Raw genomic sequence first — 25,346 nt, 5'->3', positions numbered from 1 at the left:
ATGAAGGACTTGGGGGACCTTCATTACTTCCTCGGGATCAAAGTGATCCGTACCCCCGAAGGCATCTTGATCAGCCAACGACATTACGTGTTCGGTATGCTCTTCAAGTTCAGGATGGCAAGTTGTAAGTCCGTCTCGACTCCTCTGGATAGAACCGTCAAGCTTCACCCTGACTCTGGAAAGGTTTGCGACCCGAAGAGGTTTCGACATATTGTCGGAAGCCTCATCTACTTGACTATCACTTGACCAGACCTCAGTTACCCGGTTGGTGTGATTAGTCAGTTCATGGCGCGGCCAACTGAGGAGCACCTTCAGTGCACACAACGCGTACTCCGGTACGTCAGTGGCACTAAGGACCGGGGGCTACTATATCGGACCCATACTGCTGCGCAGTTAGTCGGTTACACCGATGCTGATTGGGCCGGAAACGCCGGCGATCGCCGATCCACATCCGGATTCGCGTTCTCTCTTGGGAGCGCTGTGATCGCGTGGAGTAGCAAGAAGCAACCGACAGTTGCATTGTTGAGCACCGAACCCGAGTATAGAGGAGCGGCTGTCGCAACATGCGAAGCCGTCTGGCTGAAACGGCTACTTAAGGATTTGCGGGTGGAGGTGTCCAATCCGACGATGATCTACTGCGACAACCTCAATAGCATCCAGTTAGCAAAGAACCCTGTCTTCCACGCCCGGACTAAGCACATTGAGGTGCACTACCACTTTGTCCGCGAGCGTGTCCTCTCCGGTGAAGTCGAACTTTAGTATGTTCTGATGGATCGGTAGACCGCCGACATTTTCACCAAGCCCCTTGGTCTCGACAAGTTGTGGCAATTCTCAGGTGCGCTTGGGTTGCGACACCTCGATGTGCTGAATTTGAGGGGGAGAGAAGTCCTGAAAGACCACAGAAGGGAGCAGGAAAGGAGCGGAAGAGACTGTGACGCCGAGTCGAATGACGAAGTTGATTTCGGGTCGACTAAAGAAGCCTAGGGAGGATCCGTGAAAGAGTCCTATAGCGGACGTGAGGGAAGTAGCCGAAGTTAACCAAGCATGGGGGAGATGAAGCCACCTCGGATGAGAGCGAAAACCGATCGGAGGAAGTTGATTCGGTTCGGATGTTTGACTCGGAGACGCCGAATCAACCAAGGGCCAAGTGGAAGAAAGGGCATCCGAAGAGGCGCCAACACCGCGACAACAAGGGAGCTGAGAAGGGCCGTACGAGCACACACGCCGACCAGAAGGGTCGAGGTACGCGGAATCGAACAGGACGAGGAGCATGAGTGAGGCATGAAGCCAGAAGAAACCGGAGTAGTGATCTGGAAGAACCAGAAGATCCTCAAGTTGAGCTTGAGGGGGAGTGTTGAGATACAAGCTCAATGTTGGCCGGATCAACTGTGCAAGCCGAGAACCGGATCGGTTAGGTTGGACCGGCGCGTAAACCGGGTGCGTAAACCGGTGCGCAACAACCGCAAGGCCGTTGGAAAGATATTCCGCGTAGGAATATATTTTGGGAGTTAGTGTAGAGCTCAGTTATGAGCATTGAAGTACGTGTTAGTACTTCAGTCAGTCCGTATGGACTTGTATAAAAGTGCTCATTGAGCACATCCTATGTACAGATTGAGTATTATTTTTTGAAGTAGAGTGGTGTGTATTTCTCTCTCTCTCTCTCCCTCTCTCCCGTGTATTGTGTGTGTGTCCAAGCTCTCCATTAAACCTGTGTTTTCCTACGTTCTGCTCTCTGTTGCTTCCTCACGTTGTTCGTTTCACAGTATTGTATGTTTTACCTTATATTTGACTGATATCTCAGAAGGGTGGTTGTTTACGTGCAACTTACATTCCGAAAAAGGGAAGCCCCAAGTGCACCCAGGCACCTAAGTGGAATATCATCTTTAGGAATGCCTTCTATGAAGCCATCTTTCTTGCTTGAGGTTCATCGTGGTTCCACTCAACTTTTAGACACACGTGCATAATCTTGTGACAATGTCATGGTGTAATATCGGTCAATAAATCTTGTAGAGATTAGAATGAGTCTTCAATGTATTCTAGGGTACCAAATTGATGATGTATATTCATAACTTCATTAAGTCAATACAAACCATGAGAAGTCTACCATCAACTTTAAAACAATGCATATGGGTATGTGTGATACCCATCTAACCAATATAGTGGTCCCTTTCAAGTGATCAATGAGATTATTGATGCATTTGACAAATCAAAATTACCTAAACATATTACCATAATGCATTCAATCCATATTGAATTTCCATCTTAGTCCCCTTAATCCACAACTTGATTTAATAATTCCAAGAGAGGATACATCAAAGTTGAATTAAGAACCTAAATTGGTTCCTGGTCAAAGCAAGGGGTTCCCTTCTTAGTTTACCATAATGCACCTTAATCACCTTAAAAAACGACTTAATTTAATGATTTCATGACAATCACTTGATTGTGTTGTTAGAAATATTTGAGAATCTCGAGTACTTTCATTTGTTCACAATATTTCATTCCCCGTTTCGTAACTTAGGAAAAATGAACTTCATACAAGATTGTCCATCCACTTCCCTCACTATTGCTGTTTGATGAACTTGACAATGGTGTTCTTGAGGGTATGGGTTTGCTCAGACTCGGGCTGGTTAATGAAGAAGACATGGCCGACCCCATGTGAAATGATCTCCTCCACATGGTGCCCAGCATCCCTCAGGGCTTTGATGTAATCGAGCACGAAAAAATGAAGGGCATCATGGTCTGCAAGGGCAACCAGGCTTTTAGGAGGGAACTTAAATTTAGCCCCAGATCCAGATATGGCTGGAATAGGGTTGAAATAAGGGTTGGTATCTACAGGGCATCCTGGAGGTAGGGTTAGCTGAATACAAACATCAGCCATCTCCCAGGTCATGAACTCATCTTGGGGACAATCAAGCTCTTCTTGTGTTCTGATCTTCCCACGGAAGAATCCCGGGTGGATGAAGATAAGGCCCTGGATCCTCAATGGATCTAGGCTGATCCCATCGCAATCCTCGCTCTCGTGGTCGTGGTTATGGTTGAAGGCGCGCATCGCCACATGGTGCACGATGGTCCCGCCCGCGCTCTCGCCCGCAATGAAAAGCTCAGAGAAATCAGCGGGAGCGAGCCATGGCTCGGTGAGTGCGATGGCTTGTGAACGAAGCCATTGAAGGGCCGCGAAGCTGTCGTGGAATGCAGTCGGGAGGCGGTGCTCTGGCGCGAGGCGGTAGCTCGCAGACACCCAGATGGCGCCCGACCTCACGGACATTTCGGCACAGAAGGTATGGAAATTGTCCCATGCCGGGCTCCCGAAGATGCATCCACCCCCATGGAAGTAGAGGACCACGGGGAGGCAGGCACCCACACCATGGGACATGGACATCGGCGAGGGTAGGAAGATTCGAGCCCATAGACCGAGCTCCGCGTTTAGAGTCACGTCTTTGGAGGTTATGCCATCGGCCGCGACCTCGGGATTAGTTGGGGTTCTGAGGGTCGAGCCGTCCTTGAAGAGGGTGAAAAAGGAACCCACCTTCAATGCAATCTCTCTTCTCTCCTCTTCCATGATCTCTTCTCTAATTGTCTCTGTCTTGTGGGTATGGGAGCTCTCTATTACATACAATTATGGGGGGGATTGGTATTTCTCTTGAAAGAGACCTATGGTGACTCCACACCTTATAGTCATCCAAGGAGGCATGCATAATGTCACATGTGTGGATATGCCATTGTGTGAGAAAACCGGTCACAGTTGTGTCCAATTAGGACTTCCCCACCGTTCTTACTTATGTGTGAGTTTGTCATAAAGCTTCCTAGAGGCCTTGTATGCTTTCCCAATGTAAAAATTCTAGTGTGGTATTTTAAAAAAGTTTTATATTGACGTTTCAAATCGTACTATGATGTGGCAAGGTGTAGAATTTAATGATAAAATAACACAAAGCTCACTTACTTCTTTTTCTTTGGTCATTCCTTCCCCTAAGAGTCAAATATAACTCACCCAACCTTTATCATCTTAGTTGGATTGGAATCATTCGTCCACTATTATTGAATGAAAAACTTTGACATGTGAAGGTGTGGCCCACGTCTAGAGGTAGTACTAGAGGTAGTGGGCGTAATTGGAGTATGAGAAATGTCATTACTTTTGATTCCCAAGATGGAGTGAAAAAATCCATTGCAAATTTTAAAGGAATTTCTTCTATGGAAATTTTCATTGTTACAAAACTTCAGGATTATATTACCTGAAGAGTGACAATTACGCAAGGTGACAAACCCCCTTGTTCGTTATTCGAATTGGTCTATAATTTGGGAACGAGTTCTTTGTATTCGGATCCTAAATAAATCCACACACACATTTTTGTATTTGGTCTATGCTTTGGTATATTTCTATTGTTGTCTTTCTCACACACACACATTCCTTAATTCTTTACATATATAGGGGGTTGGTAATCTTTACAATTACCATATCACTTTAAAATAAAATTTAACTTACAATACAAGAGAGAAAAAGGGAAAACATTCCTATTATAATAGAGAGGTATACATTTAGGGGAGACCGATTGCAATATCTTAGATGATGCCCAACCCATGCCAATATGATGTTAGGGTATATACTATAAACCATCAAGCCAACACCTAGAGACAAAATAAAAAAGAAAGAGAAAAAGAGAGGATAAACATCCCTGAATATTAAAAGCAAAACATAGATAGATCTTATCATCAAAGCCTAAATATGAACAAAGACCATATGCTCATTTGTAAAATTACTAAATACGAAGACTCACCACTCAACTCCACAAATACTAAGTGAAAATGTTTCATTGGTGGTCCATAAATTAGGACGATATTAAAAACTTTCTTTGTTTGCCATCCTCTGCTTTGTATACTTTTCTAGATCGAAGTAGTAAAGAGGGTTCATTGGGCATTAGAGAACATATGTAATTCTAGAGAAATTAAATGTTGGATTCAAGAAGGATTTTCAGTTCGTTACTTAGGCTGTCATGTTGGTATAAATATGCATAAGGAGTGATTGTTAGCTCCTCTAATGTTCTTGTTGAGCGGACAAGCTCAACATGATCCGAATCGGTTGAATAAGCCAGAGCCGTATTGTAATCCGGAATGAAGAGCCGGATCGGCATCCGGAACCAAGAGCGGGATCAATGTCCGGAATAGGGAGCTGAATCAGTATCCGGAACAATGCGAACCGGTAGGACGTTGGAGGCCTACGATCCTAACCTAGTAGATAGACATATTTTTAGGAGTTAGTATCAAAGCTCAGTTAAGCTTCCACATGTAACTCTTCACATGGTATCAGAGCGCGAGGGTTTAGAATCCTTTGATGTTGACACAAAGTGCTTAGATAGACCAAAACCTATCTTCTATTAAAAAACAAAAAGAAAGGAGTTCTAAAGATATGGACAAAAGCATGACAAACTCGCTTCCTACAGAAAAGCTTGACTGGAGCAACTACGCATCTTGGTCGTACAAGATGCACCAGTACTTGCTGGGACACAACTATTGGAGTTATGTAGAAGGAGTGAGTGAAGTAGCACTACACAAGAACTTCCCGGTATGGGAACAAGCAGTGAGTAGAGTGTTGTACTGTTACAAATATGTCCCTCCAGTGGGAGGAGTCGACTGATCGGATGATAGCCGACGGTTGAGGAGTCGACTCAGAGACAGTTGATCGAGGTTCAAGACACGACCAGCTAGTCAGGCCAACCGGATGGTCGATGACCAGGCCGACTAGTCGGATTGACCCGACAGTCGAAGAATGAGTCGGCTGATTAGTAAGACTACTATTTTTATTATTGTATAATAATAATGGCCATCATTGTAAATAGACCATTCTGTGTATTAGTATAAATACACATAGGGCAAATAGAACATGTATAGGTGTGTGTGTGTGAGCCTCTGTTGTGCAGCGTGAGAGAGAAGAGAAAAGAGGGTGAGAGAGCGTGAGTGAGTTAGCAACGCCATAACTGTGATCAGAACAACATACGCCAAGAGTCCTTTCGAGGCTGTTTACACTCTGTGTAGAGAGTGTTGTACTCTGATCTCGTTGTTGTATATCGATTGTATAGTGAAGCTCCATTCTCCGTGGTTTTCACCCACTTTAGGGTTTGCACATTAAATTTGTGTACACTATTTTTTATGCATCAGAGTTGTGTATTTCAACATATTCCTTTTCTAGTGGATTGACGATTCCTTCCTCGACAAACTGGTATCAAAGCTTGAGGTGCAAGCATGGAAGGAGGTGTGAGTGGCTTCCCAGGAATGACAGTACTAAACTCTCAGAACTATGCAGACTGGAAGATAAAGATGGAGGACCTTCTCATAGTCAAAGACCTGTACGAACCGATTGATAGAGCAGAAATACCCACGGGGGTATTAAAGTCAGAATGGAAACTTCTTAACAGAAAGGTGGTGGCCACCATCCGACAGTGCATTGATGTAAATGTCCTTTAGCATGTGGCGAACGACGCAAATGCCCACGAGATGTGGCAGAAGCTGTCAGGTCTATACGAGAGGAATAACGCCCTCAATAAAACCTCACTGATGAGAAAGATCGTACAACTGAAATACAGAGACGGTGAGAGCATCGTCCAACACATCAACACATTCATGGGGTATGTAAATCAACTTGTTGCAACCAAGTTCCGCCTTGATGAAGCTATGCAAGCCATCCCGCAAATGTGCACACTACCGGATAGTTGGGAGAACCTGGTGGTTACTCTCAGCACCTCTTGTCAAGAAGAGAACTTGTCTTTACAAGCGGTGAAGACAAGCATCTTGAATGAGGAAGCGAGAAGGACAAGGGGGTCCTAATCTAGTCGGAGTCAAATTTGACTCAACACATCGGCAGATGAAGGAATCGACAAAGAAGTCCACCAAGGAGAGAAAAGTCTCAACCCAGGTCAAAGTCTAGAGGAAAGCTCGTGTGCTTTTACTGTTGAAAGCTTGGAAATTTCCAGAAGGACTGCCGACACCTTAAAAGGGAAAAGAGTGTCGGTAATAATGTTGAACCCAGGAAGATTCCTTAAGAAAAGTACACTTCAGCCATTGCTACGAGAAATGAAGAACTTTTGTTCATTTGTGAACAGACAAGTGCAAATCTTGCAAGCGAAGAATGCACTTGGGTTATCGACTCCGGTGCATCCTTTCACATAACTCCGTCGAGAGAGTATTTCTCGACGTACATAGCCAATGATCATGGTTATGTAAAGATGGGTGATAGTGAGGAGTGCAAGATAGTCGGAATTTGAAGTGTCTGTCTGACAACGTCGACAAGGTGTCAACTGACTCTGAAGGATGTTCGACACGTCCCCAATATTAGATTGAATCTATTATCGACTAGAAGACTGGATGACAAAGGCTACAATGGTAGTTTTCAGAATGGCAAGTGGAAGTTTTGCTGTGGAAATCTTAGAGTGGCTTGAGCACAGAAGGAAGGCACATTGTACATGATGCAAGCCCAATTGTGCATTGAGTCGGAAGTGAATGTGGCAACCGACTCGGCAGGACAGATATGGCATAAGAGACTAGGCCACATGAGTGAGAAGGGACTGCATATGTTGGCCGACTAGAAGCTCCTACCAGAAGTAAAGGGAGTGCACCTGGAGAAGTGCGCCGACTGCTTAGTCAAAAAGTAGAACAGAGCAACATTCCACACACGGACACCAAGAAGAAGAGAAGCTGCACTGGAACTGGTACACACAGATGTGTGTTATGTAGATGCTTCGTCGCATCAAGGCAGATAGTACTTTGTGACTTTCATCGATGACTATAGTCGAAAGTTGTGGGCTTTCATACTAAAGTCAAAAGATCAACAACTACTATCATTTTTCAAGGAGTTCCAGACAAGAGCTGAACGGGAGTTAGGTCGGAAGTTGAAGGTTGTCTGAACTGACAATGATGGCGAATATAAAGTGCAGTTCGAGGAATACTGCAAGGCCCAAGGTATTCAAATTGAATACATAGTACCGAAGACCCCTGAGTTCAACGGGCTTGCAGAGAGGATGAACTGAACAATCATGGAGAGAGTAAGGAGCATGCTGTCGCATGCTAAACTGCCAAAAAATATATTGGACTGAGGCAATGTACACGACTGTTTATCTGATCAACTGGTCCCCCTCAATACCCTTGAAAGGTGATGTCCCACAAAGGGTGTGGATAGGAAAGGATGTCTCCTACTGACACCGGAGGGTGTTCCGATGCCTAATGTACAAGCATGTAGCTAAGGATCATCCGAACACCCTTAGGTGTCGGTAGGAGACATCCTTTCCTGTCCACACCCTTTTTGGGATAGTAAGTCGAAACCATGCATATTCATGGGATACTCAGAAGATGAGTTTGGCTATAGGCTATGGGTCCTAATCGACAAGAAGGTAGTGAGGAGTGAGGATGTAGTCTTCTTGGAAGACAAGACCATAGAGGACTGGAACCAACAGAACTCGGAATTGACTAACCAGTCAACCTCCACTACTATCGACTTGAGGCCTAGTGAACTGACATAGCCAGCTGTTCGGAGACAACCAGTCGGCACAACCGAATCTGAGTCGGTTGTCTCGGAGAGACTGACTGACTGTGAGTTTAAGTTGGTAGAGCTGTTAAGATCGATCAAGGAATACGAGTTGGAGTCGTCCAACCTTGAGAAGCCGATCGACATACGTGAACCTGAGCCAAGAGTAGAATCGGCAGAGACATCCGAACTGAAGCCGACAATGAGTGGAAGGAGATACCCACTCAGAGAAAGGAGAGCACCGACAACATATGCTAGTCAATACATCCTCTTGACTAATGAAGGTGAGCCAGAGTGCTATGATGAAGCCATTGCCGACAAGCACAGAGAGAAATGGCTGAGCACGATGCAAGATGAGATGGATTTTGTGCACGAGAATTATACTTACGACCTAGTAGAACTGACGAAAGGTAAGAGAGCACTAAAAGAAAAAGGGGTTCCAATAGAAAAAGGGTGTCGACTTCGATGAAATATTTGCTCCAATCGTGAAGATGACATCCATTAGAACAGTTTTGAGCATAGCTGCCAGTATGGATCTGGAGATCGAACAGTTGGATGTCAAGACAACATTCTTGCACGGGGAGCTGGATGAAGAGATTTACATGCAGTAGCCCGAAGTTTTTGAGGAGAAAGTGAAAGAGAACCTGGTGTGTCGACTGAAGAAAATCTTGTATGGGTTGAAACAAGCTACACACCAATGGTACAAGAAGTTGGAGTCCTTCATGGTGCAACATAGGTTCCAGAGAATTGTTGGGAAATCGGTTCCTCTGGATGGGATCCGGTTATGAATGAGGAGATCTAGAAACCGAATCGGATGGACCTGGTGAGAACAGGAAGTGAAGACATATTTGTAAATATGTTTTGAGTAAGCCTATTGAGGCTATATTTGTAAATAGCCTTAAGTTCATATAAGTATAAATATGGCTTAGGGCAATCACTTCGCAAGAGATGTGAGACGGTTGTCATATTGTTGTAGTGATAACTGTTGTATAGAAAGAGGAGATACAGAGTTATACTCTGTAGTAACCGCCGGTTGGCGAAGATACAGAGCTTGAGGTTGTTGCCTCCAAGTCTCTGTTTGTATCTTTCCTATATATAGTGATAGCATGGAGTTTGTGGGCTCCCATGGTTTTTCCCATTAGGGTTTTCCACGTAAACATTCTGTGTAGTCTATACTTCCTGTTTCTGTGTTTTCATTCCCATTTCTATGATTCAAAACTCGGTTGTAGCCGAGGAATATTCTTTGCTATTCTCTTCAATTTGGTATCAGAGTGAACAACACAGGAAATGGAAGAATCATTCGGTGGCAGTTCAAGCTCACTGGCTCCAACTACTCAGTGTGGAAGTCGAAGATGAGGGATATGCTGGTGGTTTAAGATCTTTGGTTGCTGGTTCAGTTTGGGGACAAGAGACCGGACAAGATCGACGCCACGGTGTGGGAGGTGATGCACATGAAGACTACATCATATATCTAGTGCTTCATCGACATGAGCCTGTACAACATCTTCAATGCAGAGAGCAAGACTCATGAACTCTGGGAGAAGATCGGTATCATGTTCCAGAACAAGAATGCCGTTAATCGGGTTTCGGTATTCTGGAAGCTAGTGAGGCTCTGGTACCAGGAAGGCTCCAGTATGCCGGAGCACATGAATGCCTTCTAGGGGCTGATACATCAAACCACCTCCTTGGAAGTACCTCTCATCGATGAGGTACTCGCATTACTCCTGCTCGGTTCTCTCCTGGATAGCTGGGAGACGCTAGTTGTCACGTTGGGCAATGCCGGGCTGGAAGGAAAACAATTGTCCCTAGCATGGGTAAAATCAAGCTTGCTCGATGAAGAAGCTCGCCGGAACCGATCCAAAGGCATTAGTCACGGAAGATGACCACAACCGGGGAAGAGGCCAATATCGGAGTCCCCAGAACTGGGACAAATCAGGGACGAGGTCGAAGTCAAGGGGGAGGCCTACTTGCTTCTACTGTGGGAAGCCAGGGCACTTCCAGAAGAACTGTCGGCATTTCCGAAAAGAGAAAGAAACCGGAACTACCGATTCAAAGAAGAGTTCGGACCGAAATGGTTCAAACTGGAGAGGCCTGGATTGGAAGGGAACGTCAGCAATCGCGACAAGTGAAGAAGAACTGATGCTCATTACAAAAGAGAATGAGTTAAACCTTGTTGGTGACGAGAGAACGTGGGTTGTCGATTCCGGAGCGTCGTTCCACCTGGCACCAGATTGGAAATGCTTCTCATCCTACACAACCGGTGATCATGGTTGTGTCCAGATGGGGAATGAAGGTACATGCCGAATTGTCCGCATAGGAGATGTGTTGTTGACGACATCAACTGGATGCAAGTTGCTGCTGAAGGATGTCTAACACGTTCCAGAGGTTCGACTGAACCTGATATCAGCCGGTCGGTTAGATGATGAAGGCTACACGAGTAGCATCTGGAATAGAGTTATGAAGTTCAGCAAAGGGAGCGTAATAGTGGCTCGAGCCCGGAAGGTCAACACACTATACTTGATGCATGCCCAGATATGTCGGGAAGAAGTGAACGTTGCATCTTACATTGCCAGTGAGCTGTGGCACAAGAAATTGTATCACATGAGTTAGAAGGGGATAAAGAGACTTGCTGAAGACAATCTCATTCCGGTGAAGGACGTGCAACTTGAGAAGTGCACCGATTGCTTGACCGGCAAGCAAAACCGAACCTCCTTCCGGTTAAGAACACCGATGAGACGGAATGCACCATTGGAGCTGGTGCATACCGATGTGTGTCAAGTGGACACGAAGTCACATGCTGGATCACACTACTTCGTGATGTTCATAGATGACCACAACCGGAAGCTGTGGGTCTCACCAGGCACTTTGAGTATATGCCTCCGATTTGGCTCAAGAAAACCCCAACTTGAAGGATTCACGGATTTGGATATGTCGGTTGATGCAGATACCAGCCGGTCTACATTCGGATATGTCATGACATATGCAGGGAGAGTCGTATCATGGCAATCGAGGCTGCAGAAGTCTAATGCACTATCGACAACAGAAGCGGAGTACATGGTGGTTGTAGAAGCCGGTAAAGAGGTAATTTGGATGAAGGAATTCATCGCAGAGCTAGGCATCCGGCAGGGGGAATTTTGGCTCTACTACGACAATCAAAGTGTCATCCACCTCGTGAAGAACATGGCCCACCATTCCCGGACCAAGCACATCCAGAGAAGATATCACTGGCTCTGGGAGAAGGTAGAAGATTAAGAGTCCTTGATGACGAAGATCCATACAAAGGAGAACGGGTCAGACATACTGACCAAGGTGATGTCAGCCGACAAGCTAGACGAGTGTAGGAGACGGATCGGATTGACAAGACATCCCATGCTAGAGTGAAGGGGGAGCTTGTTGGGAATTCGGTCCCTACGGATGGGATCCGGATGAGCCGGATCAGATGGTATGAAGGATGGAACCGGATTGGCTGGATCCGGTGTGAACCGGATTCAGGGACATATCTATAAATATGTTACTAGTGTGCCTATGATGGCCATATTTGTAAATAGTCCTAAAGTCATAAAAGTATAGATATAGCTTAGGGCAATCACTTTGGTAGAGATTTTAAGGTTATTATCATTTTTGTTGTACAAAGAGAGAGAGAGAGACACACACACAGAACTTGTTTCTGTTGTAACCGCCGGTTGGCGAAGACATAGAGCTCAACGTCGTTGCCTTTGAGGCTCACATTCATGCAGAAATAACACTTGGCCACATCCGAGTCTTCAACAAGGAATAGAAGAGAATAGACTAAAACCAAGATGACACAGGATGTTTACGTGGAAAACCCTAAACAAGAAAAAACCACGGGAACCCACAGACTCCAACTATCACTATATGACAGGAAATACAAAGTGGAAACGCAGAGGCTACGACCTCGTGCTCGCGATCCTCGCCAGACATCGGTTACAACAGAAAGTGCTCATAGCTACTCTCTCACTCTCTCTCTCTCTACAACAATAATAACAACATTCTGTGATTGCCCTAAGTCATATTTATACTCATATGACCTTAGGGCTATTTACAAATATAGCCTCAGTGGGCTTACTCTAACATATTTACAAATGTGGTCCATCCTCCGGTTCTCACCAGGTCCATCCGATCCGATTTCCGGATCCCATTTGGAGGGACCAAAATCCCAACAATCTCCCTCTTCACTCTGGCATGGGATGTCTCATTAGCCCGATCCGCCTTCGGCACGCGTCTAGCTTGTCAGTTGTCAACACCTTGGTCAGCATGTTCGACCCGTTGTCCTCTGTGTAAACCTTCATCACCACGAAGTCTTTGTCCTCTAGTCTCTCCCGGATCCAGTGGTACCTGCGTTGGATGTGCTTGGTCTGGGAATGGTAGGCTGCATTCTTCGCAAGGTGGATGGCACTTTGACTATTGCAATAGAGCTGGTATTCCTCTTGTCAGATCCCTAGCTCTCCGATGAAGTCCGTCATCCAAATTACTTCCTTGCCGGCTTCCACAACTGCCATGTACTCTGCTTCCGTTGTCGACAATGCAACGGACTTCTGCAGCCTTGACTACCATGATACGACTCCCCCTGCATAAGTCATGACATATCCGCATGTAGACGAGCTGGTATCCGCATCAACCGACATATCCGAATCCGTGAATCCATCAAGTTGGGGTTTACCGGAGCCAAACTAGAGGCACGTACTCCAGGTGCCTTTCAGATACCACTTGACCTCGTTCTAGTGCTCTCTCCCCAGATTGCTCATGAACCGGCTGACTACTTCGACAACATATGCAATATCCAGTCGGGTGCACACCATTGCGTACATTAAGCTTCTAATGGCAGAGGCATATGCTATCTTCGTCATATCCGAGTTCTCTGCCTTTGTCTTCGGGCTCATATCCTTCTTTAGATCCTTCTTCAACATTCGTATATTGACTTGGTCTCGTGCAACGATCAACATGTCGTCCACGTATAGGATCAATATCAGGAAATCTCCTCCGTCAAATTTCTTCACAAATACGCAGTGATCGGCTTGCGTCTTGTGGTACCCTTGATCCGTCGTGAAGGAGTAAAACTTCCGGTACCATTGCCAGGGGACATGCTTCAATTCGTATAAGCTCTTCTTTAGCCGGCATACCAGGTGGTCCTTCCCTTTCCTCTCAAATCCTTCCGGTTGATGCATGTAGATCTCTTCTTCGAGGTCACCGTGTAGGAATGCCACCTTGACGTCCAGTTGCTCTACCTTGAGATCCATGCTTGCCGCTATGCTCAATACCATCCAAATGGATGTCATCTTTATTGCCGGGGTGAAGATCTCATCGAAATCCACTCCTTTCTTCTCCAGTAACCCCTTCACCACGATCCGGGCTTTGTACCTTGGTGGATATTCTGTGTCTCCGGTTTTAGCTTGTACACCCACTTGTTCCGGAGTGCCCTCTTTCCTTTTGGCAACTCTGTCAGTTCGTATGTGCGGTTCTCATGCATGGAATCTATCTCGTCCTGCATGGCACTTAACCACTTGCGGTTGTGGGTGTCTTTCTTTGTTTCTTTGAAGCTTTCCGGCTCCCCCTCCTCAGTCAGCAATACATGCTCTGCATCTGGAAATCTCCGGCGGGCTCTTTTCTCTCAGAGAGGGTATCTTCGTCCTTCGTTTCTGACTACCGGTTCCTCTGTTTGTTCTTCATCCGAATCCGATTCGGGATCTTGTCTGGTTCCGGTGTCTTCTTCTTCTTTGGTCGGTTCAATTTCTTATCCGAATCCGGCCGGTTCGTCGAGTGTCATCCGGTTGCCGGCTAACATCCGGTTTTCAACCGGGTAAGTCCTTGTGTCCTCAAGCTGCTTTTCATTGGATGATCCGGAGTTCATCACCTTCTTCTCCGACTCCAAGTCGGCAATGGTCCTGTCTTCGATGAAGACTATGTCCTGACTCTGGAACACCTTCTTGTCAACCAGATCCCACACCCAGTAACCGAACTCATCATCGTCATATCCAAGGAATATGCATGGCCTAGACTTTGGATCCAGCTTTGCTCTCTTGTCCTTTGCAACATGCACATAGGTGAGACACCCAAACACCTTCAGATGCCTGTAAGATACATCTTTACCGGTCCATACTTTCTGCGGTGAGTCTCCTTCCAATGGTGATTCACATACGTCTCCGTCATCAGCGCCTCAGCCCAAAACTTCTTGGGTAACTTTGCATTTCCCCGCATGCCCCAGACTCTCTCCATCACGGTCTGGCTCATCCGTTCGACCAGCCCGTTCAATTCCGGTGTCTTCGGCATGGTGAATTCGAGCCGGATTCCCTTCAACTGGCAGTACTCCTGGAAGCCTCCGGTATTCTCCTCCGTTATCTGCTTGAACCGCCTTCAGCTTCCGGTCGGTTTCTCTTTCCACTCTTGCGTGGAGCTCCTTGAAGACGGATAGCACCCGATCCTTTCTCTTTAGCGGTGAGACCCACAACTTCCGGCTGTGGTCTTCTATGAACGTCACGAAGTACTGCGATCTGGCATGTGACTTCGTGTCCACTTGACACACATTGGTATGCACCAGCTCCAGTGGTGCATTCTGTCTCATCGGTGGTCTTGACCGGAAGGCGGTTCGGTTTAGCTTGCCGGCCAAGCAATCGATGCACTTCTCAAGATGCACGCCTTTCAACTCCGAAATGAGGTTGTCTTCAGCAAGTCTTCTAATCCCCTTCTGGCTCATATGACACAGTCTCTTGTGCCACGGCTCACCGGCAGTGTCGGATTCTACGTGTTGGGAATATGTCCCTCCAGTGGGAAGTAGAACCGACTGGTCAGAAAGCCGACAATCAAAGAGTCGAAAACAGTGAGTCGATTGTTTGAAGATTCGACTATTATGATGATGTGTGGAAACAAGTCCCTCCAGATGAGAAAGAGAGAGGAGCCGAGTTGATGACTGACTCGGCCAAAGCCAATAGGCCGAGGCCAAAACCAGAATCGTGTAAATAGCCAACTCGGGTGACTATACCTGTAAATAGTCTAAGTGTGCACCCCATGAGGGCTACGTATGTAAATAGCCAGAAAGTTGTGTAAGTATATATACAACTAGGGCAAACATTATGTGTGTGTAGAACAGAAATAGAAGTTGTAGTGTACAGGAGAGAACGAGTGAGAGTGTGAGACAGAGAGAGAGTGTGTGAGCCGCACCATAGCTATGTTTGTAACAACATACACAGAGCCATGTGTGGCTGATACACTTGACAGAGTGTTGTAATCATCTCTGGTGTATATCCACTATTTATATAGTGAAGTTCTGTTCCCGTGGTTTTTTCCCTGTTTTAGGGTTTCCACGTAAATCTCCGTGTACATATGTTTATCTTGTCTTTCTGGCATTTTCTATGTATTCTCTGTAATTCGTATGTCAGTGCATAGTTCGTTTATTGTGATCTAATTCCGCAACTATTTCTCAACACTACGTTCATTTCATCCTGGCATATCCGGGCATGCATTAGGTACAACGTGTTGATCTTGTGGGCTCAAGACACGATCAAGCTTCCTTTGCTTAATTTCATGACTCAACCTGCTGATATTAGGTTCAACCGAACCTCCGGAACGTGTCAGACTTCTTTCAGCAGGAACTTGCATCTGGTTGATGTAGTCAACAACACATCTCCTATGCCAATGATTCGGCAGGTCCCTTCATTCCCCATTCAGACACAACCGTGATCTCCGACTGTGTAGGATGAGAAGCACCTTCGGTCCGGTGTCAGGTGGAACGACGCTCCGGAATCGACAACCCACGTTGTCTCATTGCCGAAAAGGTTTAACTCATTCTCCTTGGTAATGAGCATCAATTCTTCTTTACTTTTCGCGATTGCCGACGTTCCCTTCTAATCCGACCCTTTCTGGTTCGAACCGTTCTGGTCTGATCCCTTCTTCGAATCGGCATTGTCGGTTCCTTTCTCTTTCCGGAAATGCCGATAGTTCTTCTAGAAGTGCCTCGGCTTCCTAGAGTAGAAGCAAGTAGGCCTCCCCCTTGACTTCGACCTCGTCCCCGATTTGTCCCAGTTTTGGGGACTCCGACAACGGCCTCTTCCCCGGTTGTGGTTATCTTCCGTAACCAAGGCCTTTGGATTGGTTCTGGACTCCCAGTCCTTTCGGCGAGCTTCTTCATCTACCAAGCTTGATTTTACCCTTGCTAGGGACAACTGCTTTCCTTCCGGGCCGGCTTTGCCCAACATGACAACTAACATCTCCCAACTATCCAGGAGGGAACCGAGCAGGAGCAATGGGAGTGGTACCTCATCCGCGAGAGGTACTTCCAATGAGGTGGCTTGGTGTATTAGTCCCTGGAAGGCATTCATGTGCTCCGCGATACTGGAGCCGTCTTGGTACCGGAGCCGTCTTGATTAACGACATTTTTGTTGTGGAACATGATGTCGATCTTCTCCCAGACTTCATGAGCCTTACTTTCTTCATTGAAGTTGTGGTACAGGATCATGTTGATGAAGCACCATGTCACGAACGGGTGGAATGAGGATAAGTACTAAGAGAGAGCAAGAGCATAAGCAAGATCACAAGATTGTCAAGGACAAGTAGACGAGGCTCAATATTAAGAGATAGTCGGAGAGAGAGCATAGACAAAAGAACAAGCAAGAGAGAGGATAGAAAAATAAACAAGAACTGTATATGTTTTCGTAACTGGTGTTGTTCACCTTGATTGTAATCAAGGTGCACTCCAGTATTTATACAAGAATGTGGAGGTATGCATGAAAGCTAGAATACTTCTAGAGAGTGCATGAAGATGCATTCTGTAGAAGGTTATTGAAAGTTCTAGTGATCAATCTATAATGAAATAAGTTGAGTCTTACACAATACAATAATGCATAGGTGGATGTAGCTCAATTGGTAAGGTTGCCTAATAAGACCATAAGGTCATGGGTTCAACCCCCAACATTCCATGTGGCATCCTGTCTATGACATTATCCTCCGCTGCCTCCTTGGACCCGCGGCTGGTTTTTGTGGATAATGTTCATGAAATGCTCGAACTATGTCCGGGGCATGCTTGAGATGATGTGTCGGCCCCCATGTTGCTTCGGAGATCAGGTACGCTTTCCAGAGGACAAGGTATTGAAGCTGGCGATGGAAGAGACAAGAGTCGAGAATTTGGTCGACCTCATATTCTTCGTCAGTTGAGAGTTGGATTGGTAGTGGAGGAGATGGGTGTCGACCGGGGATTTCAGATATATGGCGAGGTTCTAGAAGGGAGACATGGAATACATTATGAATATGAAAGTGGGATGGTAGCTCTAAGTGGACATCCATGGAATCAATTTTCTCAATGATTCGAAAAGGGCCTAACTTCTTGTAATCAAGCTTCGGACAAGGACGAGTGGTGGCAATATTGCGACGGAGAAGCCAAACAAAGTCTCCTAAGCGATGACGGTCAACTTGCTCCTTGTAGCATTTGGCAGCGAGGGTGAGCTCCAAGGAAAGATCACGATGTACATCCTCCAAGAGACGTGCCTGGTCCTCTGTAGAAGGAGTGACAGAGTCAGAGGGAAGCGAAATGTTGAAGCGGGGGTGGAGACTGTAGTTGGCAAAAAATGGAGTAACTCCTGTAGATGCATGCATAGAGTTGTTGTAGGCGAACTCGGCAAGTGGGAGAAGGTCAAACCAGTTTTCTTGTTGGTAACTAAGAGAGCATCGCAAGTATTGTTCCAAGATTTGGTTAACCCATCTTTAACCCGCTCTGTTTGTCCATCGGTTTGCGGATGATAAGTGGAAGATAGATTCACAGTACAACTGAAGGTTTGCAGAAGGCGCCGCCAGAAATTGGAAACAAATTGTGGTCCTCGATCAGAAGTGATATCGTTCGGGAGTCCATGTAGTCGAACCACATTTTAAAAAAAAAAAATCAGTTGTCTCCTCTCCGGTAAGGGTTTTGGCACATGGATCAAAATGAGCCATCTTGGTGAAGCGATCGACCATGATGAATACCGAGTCATAACCACCAACAAAGGGAAGGTCAGTGATGAAATCCATGGAAAGAGAGGCCCACAACCATTTGGGGATTGGGAGAGGGCAAAGGAGACCAAATGGTCGATGATGAGATGCTTTAGAGTGGGCTCAAACGTCGCATGACTTAACGAACTCTTTGACCAATTTCCATGGTTGTGGCCACCAGTATCCCCGAGATATCAACTCTGTTGAGAGACAAGCTCAACATTCTGTGCGTAATCGGGTGCGTAACCCAGTGCATAAACTAGGTGCGTAGAACCATGCAGACAATAGGCCATAACAGTGTGTAAACCACGAGGCCATTAGAAAGATATTCCTCGAAAGGAATAATTTTGGGAGTGAGTGTAGCGGCTCATTTATGAACATCAAGTATTGTCAATACTTGTGTCAGCCCATTTGTCAGGGCTTGTATAAAAGGTGCTCACTGAGCACGGTGTATGTACAGAGAGTCATTATTTTGAATCTGAGTTTTTTATTGTCTGCTTTCTCTCTCTCTCTCTATCTCTCCATCTCCATCTCCATCTCCAACTCTGTGTTTTCTGTGTTTTACCGAATTGTCTTATTCCTCTGAATTGTGTACTGTGTGTTTACGCACACGCTTCCACACAACGTATTCTTTTACATGGTATTAGAGCGCGAGGGTTGAAGTCATCTGCAGCCACCAAGAAAAGTTTGTGACGAAACAGAGTTGAAGTTATTCGCTTTCGGAGAAGAAAAAGACAGTACTATGGACAGAGGAATGGGAAGCTCACTTCCGACTGAAAAGCTTGACAGAAGCAACTACGCATCATGGTCTTACAGGATGCACCAGTACCTGCTCGGCCATTGCTACTGGAGTTATGTCGAAGGAGTAAATGATGTGGCACCCGACTCGACACACAGGGACTATCCGGCTTGGGAACAAGCGGCAAGTAGATTACTGTGCTGCTTCGCGTCTTGTGTGAGCGATCAGCTTTTGAGCTATTTTCAAGATGCCAAGACGCCGAAGGACGCGTGGGCGAATCTCAAAAGGATTTTCGCCGCGAGCACAACGGCCAGAAAGCTGCAGCTCAGACAAGATCTTAGCAATGTACGACAAAGAGATATGTCGGTGGCTGATTACACCACCAAGATCAAAGAAATCCGCGACTCTCTCGCCTCCGTCAACGTGAACGTCGAGGAAGATGTAATGGTGCAGGTTTGTCTTGGTGGCTTGGCATCAAAGTTTAGACCTTTCCGAACGGCAATCTGCACGAGGGAGATTACGCCTTCGTTTTTCAAGCTTCAGTCAATGTTGCTCGTAGAAGAAAACCACGCGGGTGTGTCGACGAGTGCGCACGCCGATGGCAAGATGCTTTACACAGAGGATGATAGGCCCCGTAGTCGTGTTGGACGAGGCGGATCGGCGTGCAATGGAGGCGGCCGACAAGAGTAGAACAAGCAGCATAATCGATATCTTGACAGTAGTTCCGGACCCTCCACAAGCAGGGGGAGTCTTAGGGGCGTTGGAAGCCGGCAAGAGAAGACCGCGTCAAAATGCTGGTACTGTGGCAAAAAGGGCCACAAGGAGAGTGAGTGCTGGAAAAAGCGAGCCAATTCGGACAAAGCCGGATCGAGCCGAAGAGACGCAGAGAGGCGTCAAAGATCGCACTACGTAGAAGGCTCTAAACGCGCCGGAAACAAATCGGGCCCAGCCTTCGTAATGAAGCATAAGGCCAATTCTATGGCCATGAACACCTCGAAATCGAGCGAGGTGTGGTATGTTGATTCCAGACCGTCAAATCATATGATGAGTCATGAGGAATGGTTCTCGTACTTGGAGAAACCGGAATTGCAAGGAGTGGTCGAAACGGGAGACGACACTCCGCATACCATCGAACATGTCGGCGAAGTTCCTCTCAGCCACGTCAGGCAGAAAGGGAAACTCATGAACGTATTGCACGTCCCAACAATAACGAAGAACCTAGTATCGGTCGGTTAGATCGTCGACCAGGGAATGCAGGTTCGATTCACGCATCTTGACTGCTTCATAGAAGAGGAAGGCAAAGTAATTGCATAAGGGCGCCGTGAAGGGAGGATGTTCATCCTCGACAGTAATCAAGTCAGAACCGCATTGTATGTGAAAGGAAAAAAGGTTGAATCGGACATCGACATGTGGCAGAAGTGGTTTAGCCACGTAAATTTCCCACGGCTTCGTGAGATGCAAACGAAGAACATTGTTTTCGGCTTGCCGAAATTTCGGGGCTGTAATGGCCAAGTCTATGAAGCCTGTCAGATGGGAAAACAACACCGACTTCCATTCCCCAATGAGCGTAATCGTAGTCGAAGTCCGTTGGATTTGATCCATTTGGATGTGTGGGGTTCGGCACAGAACGTGAGTCTCGGTGGAAGCAGTTACTTTGTAACCTTCATCGATGACTTCACTCGACACATGTGGGCATGCATGATTGAGAAGAAGAGTGAAGTCTTCACATGTTTCCTGAAGGTGAAGAGCCTTGCAGAAAGGGAAACGGGGTGTAAGATCAAATGCCTACGGTCTGATGGCGGGAAGGAGTACTTCTCCGACCAGTTCACAAGTTAGCTACAGAAGGAGGGAATTTGATGCGAATTCTCGTGTAGATATACGCCGGAGCAGAACGGCGTAGCCGAGCGGAAGAATCGGACGATTGAGAAGTGGCCAGGGCAATGCTTGAAGAGAAGCATATGCCGAAATTCTATTGGGCCGAAGCCGTGAAGACGGCTGTCTACCTGCAAAATCAGACTTTTGCTAATGGAGGAGTGTCGCCACATGAGCTGTATTTCGAGAAGAAGCCGAACTTGGCACACTTGAGGATTTTCGGCAGCATCGCGTATGTGCACATACCGAAGGAGAAAAGGAGGAAACGGGATGTTAAAGCTGAGAAATGTATCTAGCTATTCAGATGAGCAGAAAGGGTATAAGTGTTATAACCCTCGAACAAAGGGAGTACGCGTAAGCCGGGATGTTGTGTTCGACGAGTCCGCTTCGTGGTACCTTCCTTCTCCAGAACCTCAAGACTCCATTCCGATTTCTGAAGAAGAAATCAGTGAGGCTGAAATGCCTCTGCATGATGAGGACGTCGGAGCTCTGAGAGAGAGTCTGACCTCATTTCGGCTAAGTGGGCCGAGATGGCCAACCAAATGATGAGACTGTGAGTAGTGGAGACTCGGTTGTGCATTCCCCACCCAAGAAGCCGAGGAGACGAGTTACGCGCAAGGAAAAAGGCAAGATGAAAATGCTGGAATACGACTTCGGCAGCTCCGAGTAAGATCGGAGTGAGTCTGACTACTGGCAAAATATAAAGGAACCTCCACGTAAGAGGTCGACGATAGCCGAAAAGGTCGTGAAATCGGGTAATCACGAATTACACCGATCTACCCGCCTCAAGAACCCCGTAAAGGGATACGGCTATAATGAGTACATGGTGCACCATTACGCATACATGACACGAGTGGCGGAAGTGCATGAGCCAGAGAGCTACGCAGAAGCGGCAAAGGACGCAAATTGGCGTGCCGCAATGGAGGAAGAGATGCGCGTTGTCGGGGTAGTTGTGGTTCGTGTGGCGAAGTCGCAGGGACTAAGGTTAAAGGGAGTTGGCTATATATTTTATAAGGCTTGTGCGTTGATGTTAGAAAGATTAAGGATAGGAAGAATAAGAGTTAAAAGTATTGTGTGACAAAGAGACGAGCATAGAATAGAGATAAGGACAATATATGATTCAAGAAGCAATAGTATATGATGTTAACATGATTTATATTAAGAAGATAAGATTTTACCACAAAGATTAAGGAGACCAAGAACAAAAGTTGAAAGTATTGTACGAGAGAGAGACAAGCAAGGATAAGAGACAGAGACAATGTATGATTCAAGAAGCAAGATAGAGACAAAGTATGATTTAAGGAAAAAAAACATATGATATGAACACGATGTATATTACGAATACAAAACTTTACCAACTTTACAATGCTTGATAGCAAGATGAACCCTTTCTCTACCGACTCTTGATTCGAACCCTTGACTCCAACTTGGAAACACGAGCCTCTTCACCAACAAGCTAACTTATTATTTGTTTCTTTGATTATCTTATTTCTCTAACTTTCTCTTTAGTGATTGATTACCTTCTTTTCCTTGACTCATCCCTTAATTCCTTGCCTCTCTTTATAGGTTCTCTCATGCATAGGATGATATGGGGGTGCATGTGATGCATGTGATGCATGTGATGTATGATCGCCATTTGGCACACATGCTTTACATGTGACGCATGATAGCCATCATGCTCATCTAAGCTCTAATGTATGACGATACACATGTCATAAGTATGGTGATAAAAACATAATTATAGAAAATAACTTATCCTAATGGTATATGCTTTGTCCTTGGTGTGTGAGGTTACGGGTTCAAGTCTCTCAAATGTTACTTAATACAATATTCAAGTTTATTTTTATATCGTGAAGCAAATCCTTCACGACACCCACCCGCTCTGAACTTGCACACTAGTTGTGCAAAGTTCATCCAAAGTCTTGGAAAAACTCTTCATTCCGTTTTTGAACTGGATGTCCCCTCAAGCATTCTTTGTTTCGTTCATGGTTAGGCATCATGGTTAAGATATGGCCCCTCTTCCTTCCATCCTGACTCTTGATCCTCGCGAAAGTTGAATCATCATTAATCACACTTGTTTCCATCCTTACTACGTTGATGTATGGTTCACCATCCTTTGTTTCCATACTCACTACGTTGATGTATGGTTGACCAAGGATGACGGGGTAGGTCGATCCATCTTGCACATAGTAATTTTCATCCATCGACACATCTCCCATTGTTGCTTTCACATTAGGACATGCTGCGAATAGATCCTCCATCATCTCTATTGCAACTCTTTTCTTCGAACCATGATTCTTATCGATTGGCCACCTTCCTTGAGCACAACATTCCGACGACATCATGTTAATTTCTGATCCATGATCCATCAAAGCAATACAAGGAATCTGTTGCTCCGTAATTTTTAATCTCGCTTCGAAGGCCCCGACGAAAATGGTTGCTGAGAGCTTGGCCATCCCACTAAACATCACATGCTAATTGTCTAAATTCAAAGGCATAAATGGATATCGGACGCATACCTTGATGTAATGAATAGAGTTTGGTGATGGCAGTTCAGCGTTGATTTGTATCCCCAAATGTTGCCTCAAAGTCTGCTAGAAATGTAGGAAAATTTTGTAGAAGTGGTGATGAAGTTTCGACCATCGGTGCAAACCAGGCTTGTGCAGCTCCGAACAAAAGGGTCCCGATGAGACCAACTTGACGAAAATCATCCGCATACTGTTGAGGCTATAGTTGGATAATAAGCTTGATCTGATTTATGAACCCTCGGAAGTGCTTCCTCGTGCCATTGAACTTGTCAGGTAAACTAATATTGGGCTCCAAACTTGTAGTGGGATGGGAAGGAATCGGAGAAAGCATAGACGAGGAACCAGGCTCTATAGGTAGAACATTTGTTGATGTAGGAGGAGAGTTGTTTTTTTTCTTCAAGTTCCATCTGTTGGGAATCAACGCTTCGATTCACCTTCTTCACTCGGCCACAACCGAGTAATCGCGGATCAATGGAGCAGAAAATAGGAACCAAAGAGAGAAATACACGAGTACACAGGGATTAACGTGGAAAACCCTAGATGGGAAAAACCACGGGAGTACAAGACTCCAAACAACGCTATACAAAGAGAAGTATACAATGACGAGCTCCAAGGCGACGACCTTGAGCTCGCTGTCCTCGCCACAGGCGGCGGAAATACACAGAGGCGTCGTCCTCTTCCTCTCTCGCGCTCTATCTCTCTCTCTCTCACGGCTGCTCCCTCTTCACTCCTCTAAAGTGGAAAAACAGAAAAATAAGAAGCAACAACAAAACTGTTTGCCCTAAGTCATATTTATACTTATATGACTTTGGGCTATTTACAACTGTGGCCTCAGGGGCCCATAGCGAACATATTCACGGATATGTCCCTGCATCCGGATCGCTCTCCGGGTACATTCGTCATCCGGTACCGAAACCGGGGTCTTCGTCATCCGGATCCGAAACCGAAACCGGGCTTGTCGGCATTCATCTCCGATATCCGACCATCCCATCCGAAGGGACCGTAATCCCAACAAACTCCCCCTTCACTTCGGCATGGGATGTCTCTCCAATCCGATCCTCTTCCGGCATGCTTCCAGCTTGTCGGGTGTGAGCACCTTGGTCAGCATATCCGACCCGTTCTCGTCCGTGTGGATCTTCGTCAGCACGAACTCCTTGTCTTCTATCCTTTCCCGGATCCAGTGATATCTTCGCTGGATGTGCTTCGTCCGGGAGTGATAGGCAGCGTTCTTCGCAAGGTGGATTGCACTCTGACTGTCGCAGTAGAGTCGGTACTCCTCCTGTCGGATACCGAGCTCTCTAATGAAGTCCTTCATCCATATTATTTCCTTGCCGGCTTCAACAGCCGCCATGTACTCCGCCTCCGTGGTTGACAGCGCAACCGTCTTCTGCAGCCTCGACTGCCATGAAACAGCTCCCCCTGCATACGTCATCACATACCCTGATGTGGACCGGCTGGTATCTGCATCAGCCGACATATCCGAATCGGTAAAGCCGTCGAGTTCGGGCTTTCCGGAGCCGAATCGGAGGCACACGTTTGCTGTGCCCTTCAGGTATCGGAGTATCCACTTGGCCGCGTTCCAATGCTCTTTGCCGGGATTGCTCATGTACCGGCTCACCACTCCGACTGCATATCCGATGTCCGGTCTCGTACACACCATGGCGTACATCAAGCTCCCGACGGCTGAGGCATACGGCACTTTCATCATATCCTCCTTTTCAGC

At 46.2% G+C, this 25,346-nt stretch overlaps 1 protein-coding gene across 1 annotated transcript; it reads right to left on the bottom strand.

Moving 5' to 3' along the window:
* Positions 1–2,275: 2,275 nt before the first annotated feature.
* LOC147848921 (putative carboxylesterase 17) lies at positions 2,276–3,680 on the bottom strand. The gene has a single exon (XM_087337964.1). It carries the CDS (start codon positions 3,557–3,559, stop codon positions 2,561–2,563), a length of 999 nt encoding a protein of 332 aa, XP_087194090.1. The 5' UTR covers positions 3,560–3,680; the 3' UTR covers positions 2,276–2,560.
* Positions 3,681–25,346: the final 21,666 nt, after the last annotated feature.

The sequence above is a fragment of the Azolla caroliniana genome, unplaced genomic scaffold (assembly GCF_043228905.1).
Source record: "Azolla caroliniana isolate FFs.n. ecotype wild unplaced genomic scaffold, voAzoCaro1.0.p SCAF_183, whole genome shotgun sequence".
Taxonomy (NCBI): domain Eukaryota; kingdom Viridiplantae; phylum Streptophyta; class Polypodiopsida; order Salviniales; family Salviniaceae; genus Azolla; species Azolla caroliniana.
This window is presented reverse-complemented; position numbering and strand designations above follow the sequence as displayed.

Excerpts from the sequence above, each read along its gene's own strand:
- LOC147848921 (XM_087337964.1), bottom strand. The coding sequence starts at position 3,559 with ATGGAAGAGGAGAGAAGAGAGATTGCATTGAAGGTGGGTTCCTTTTTC.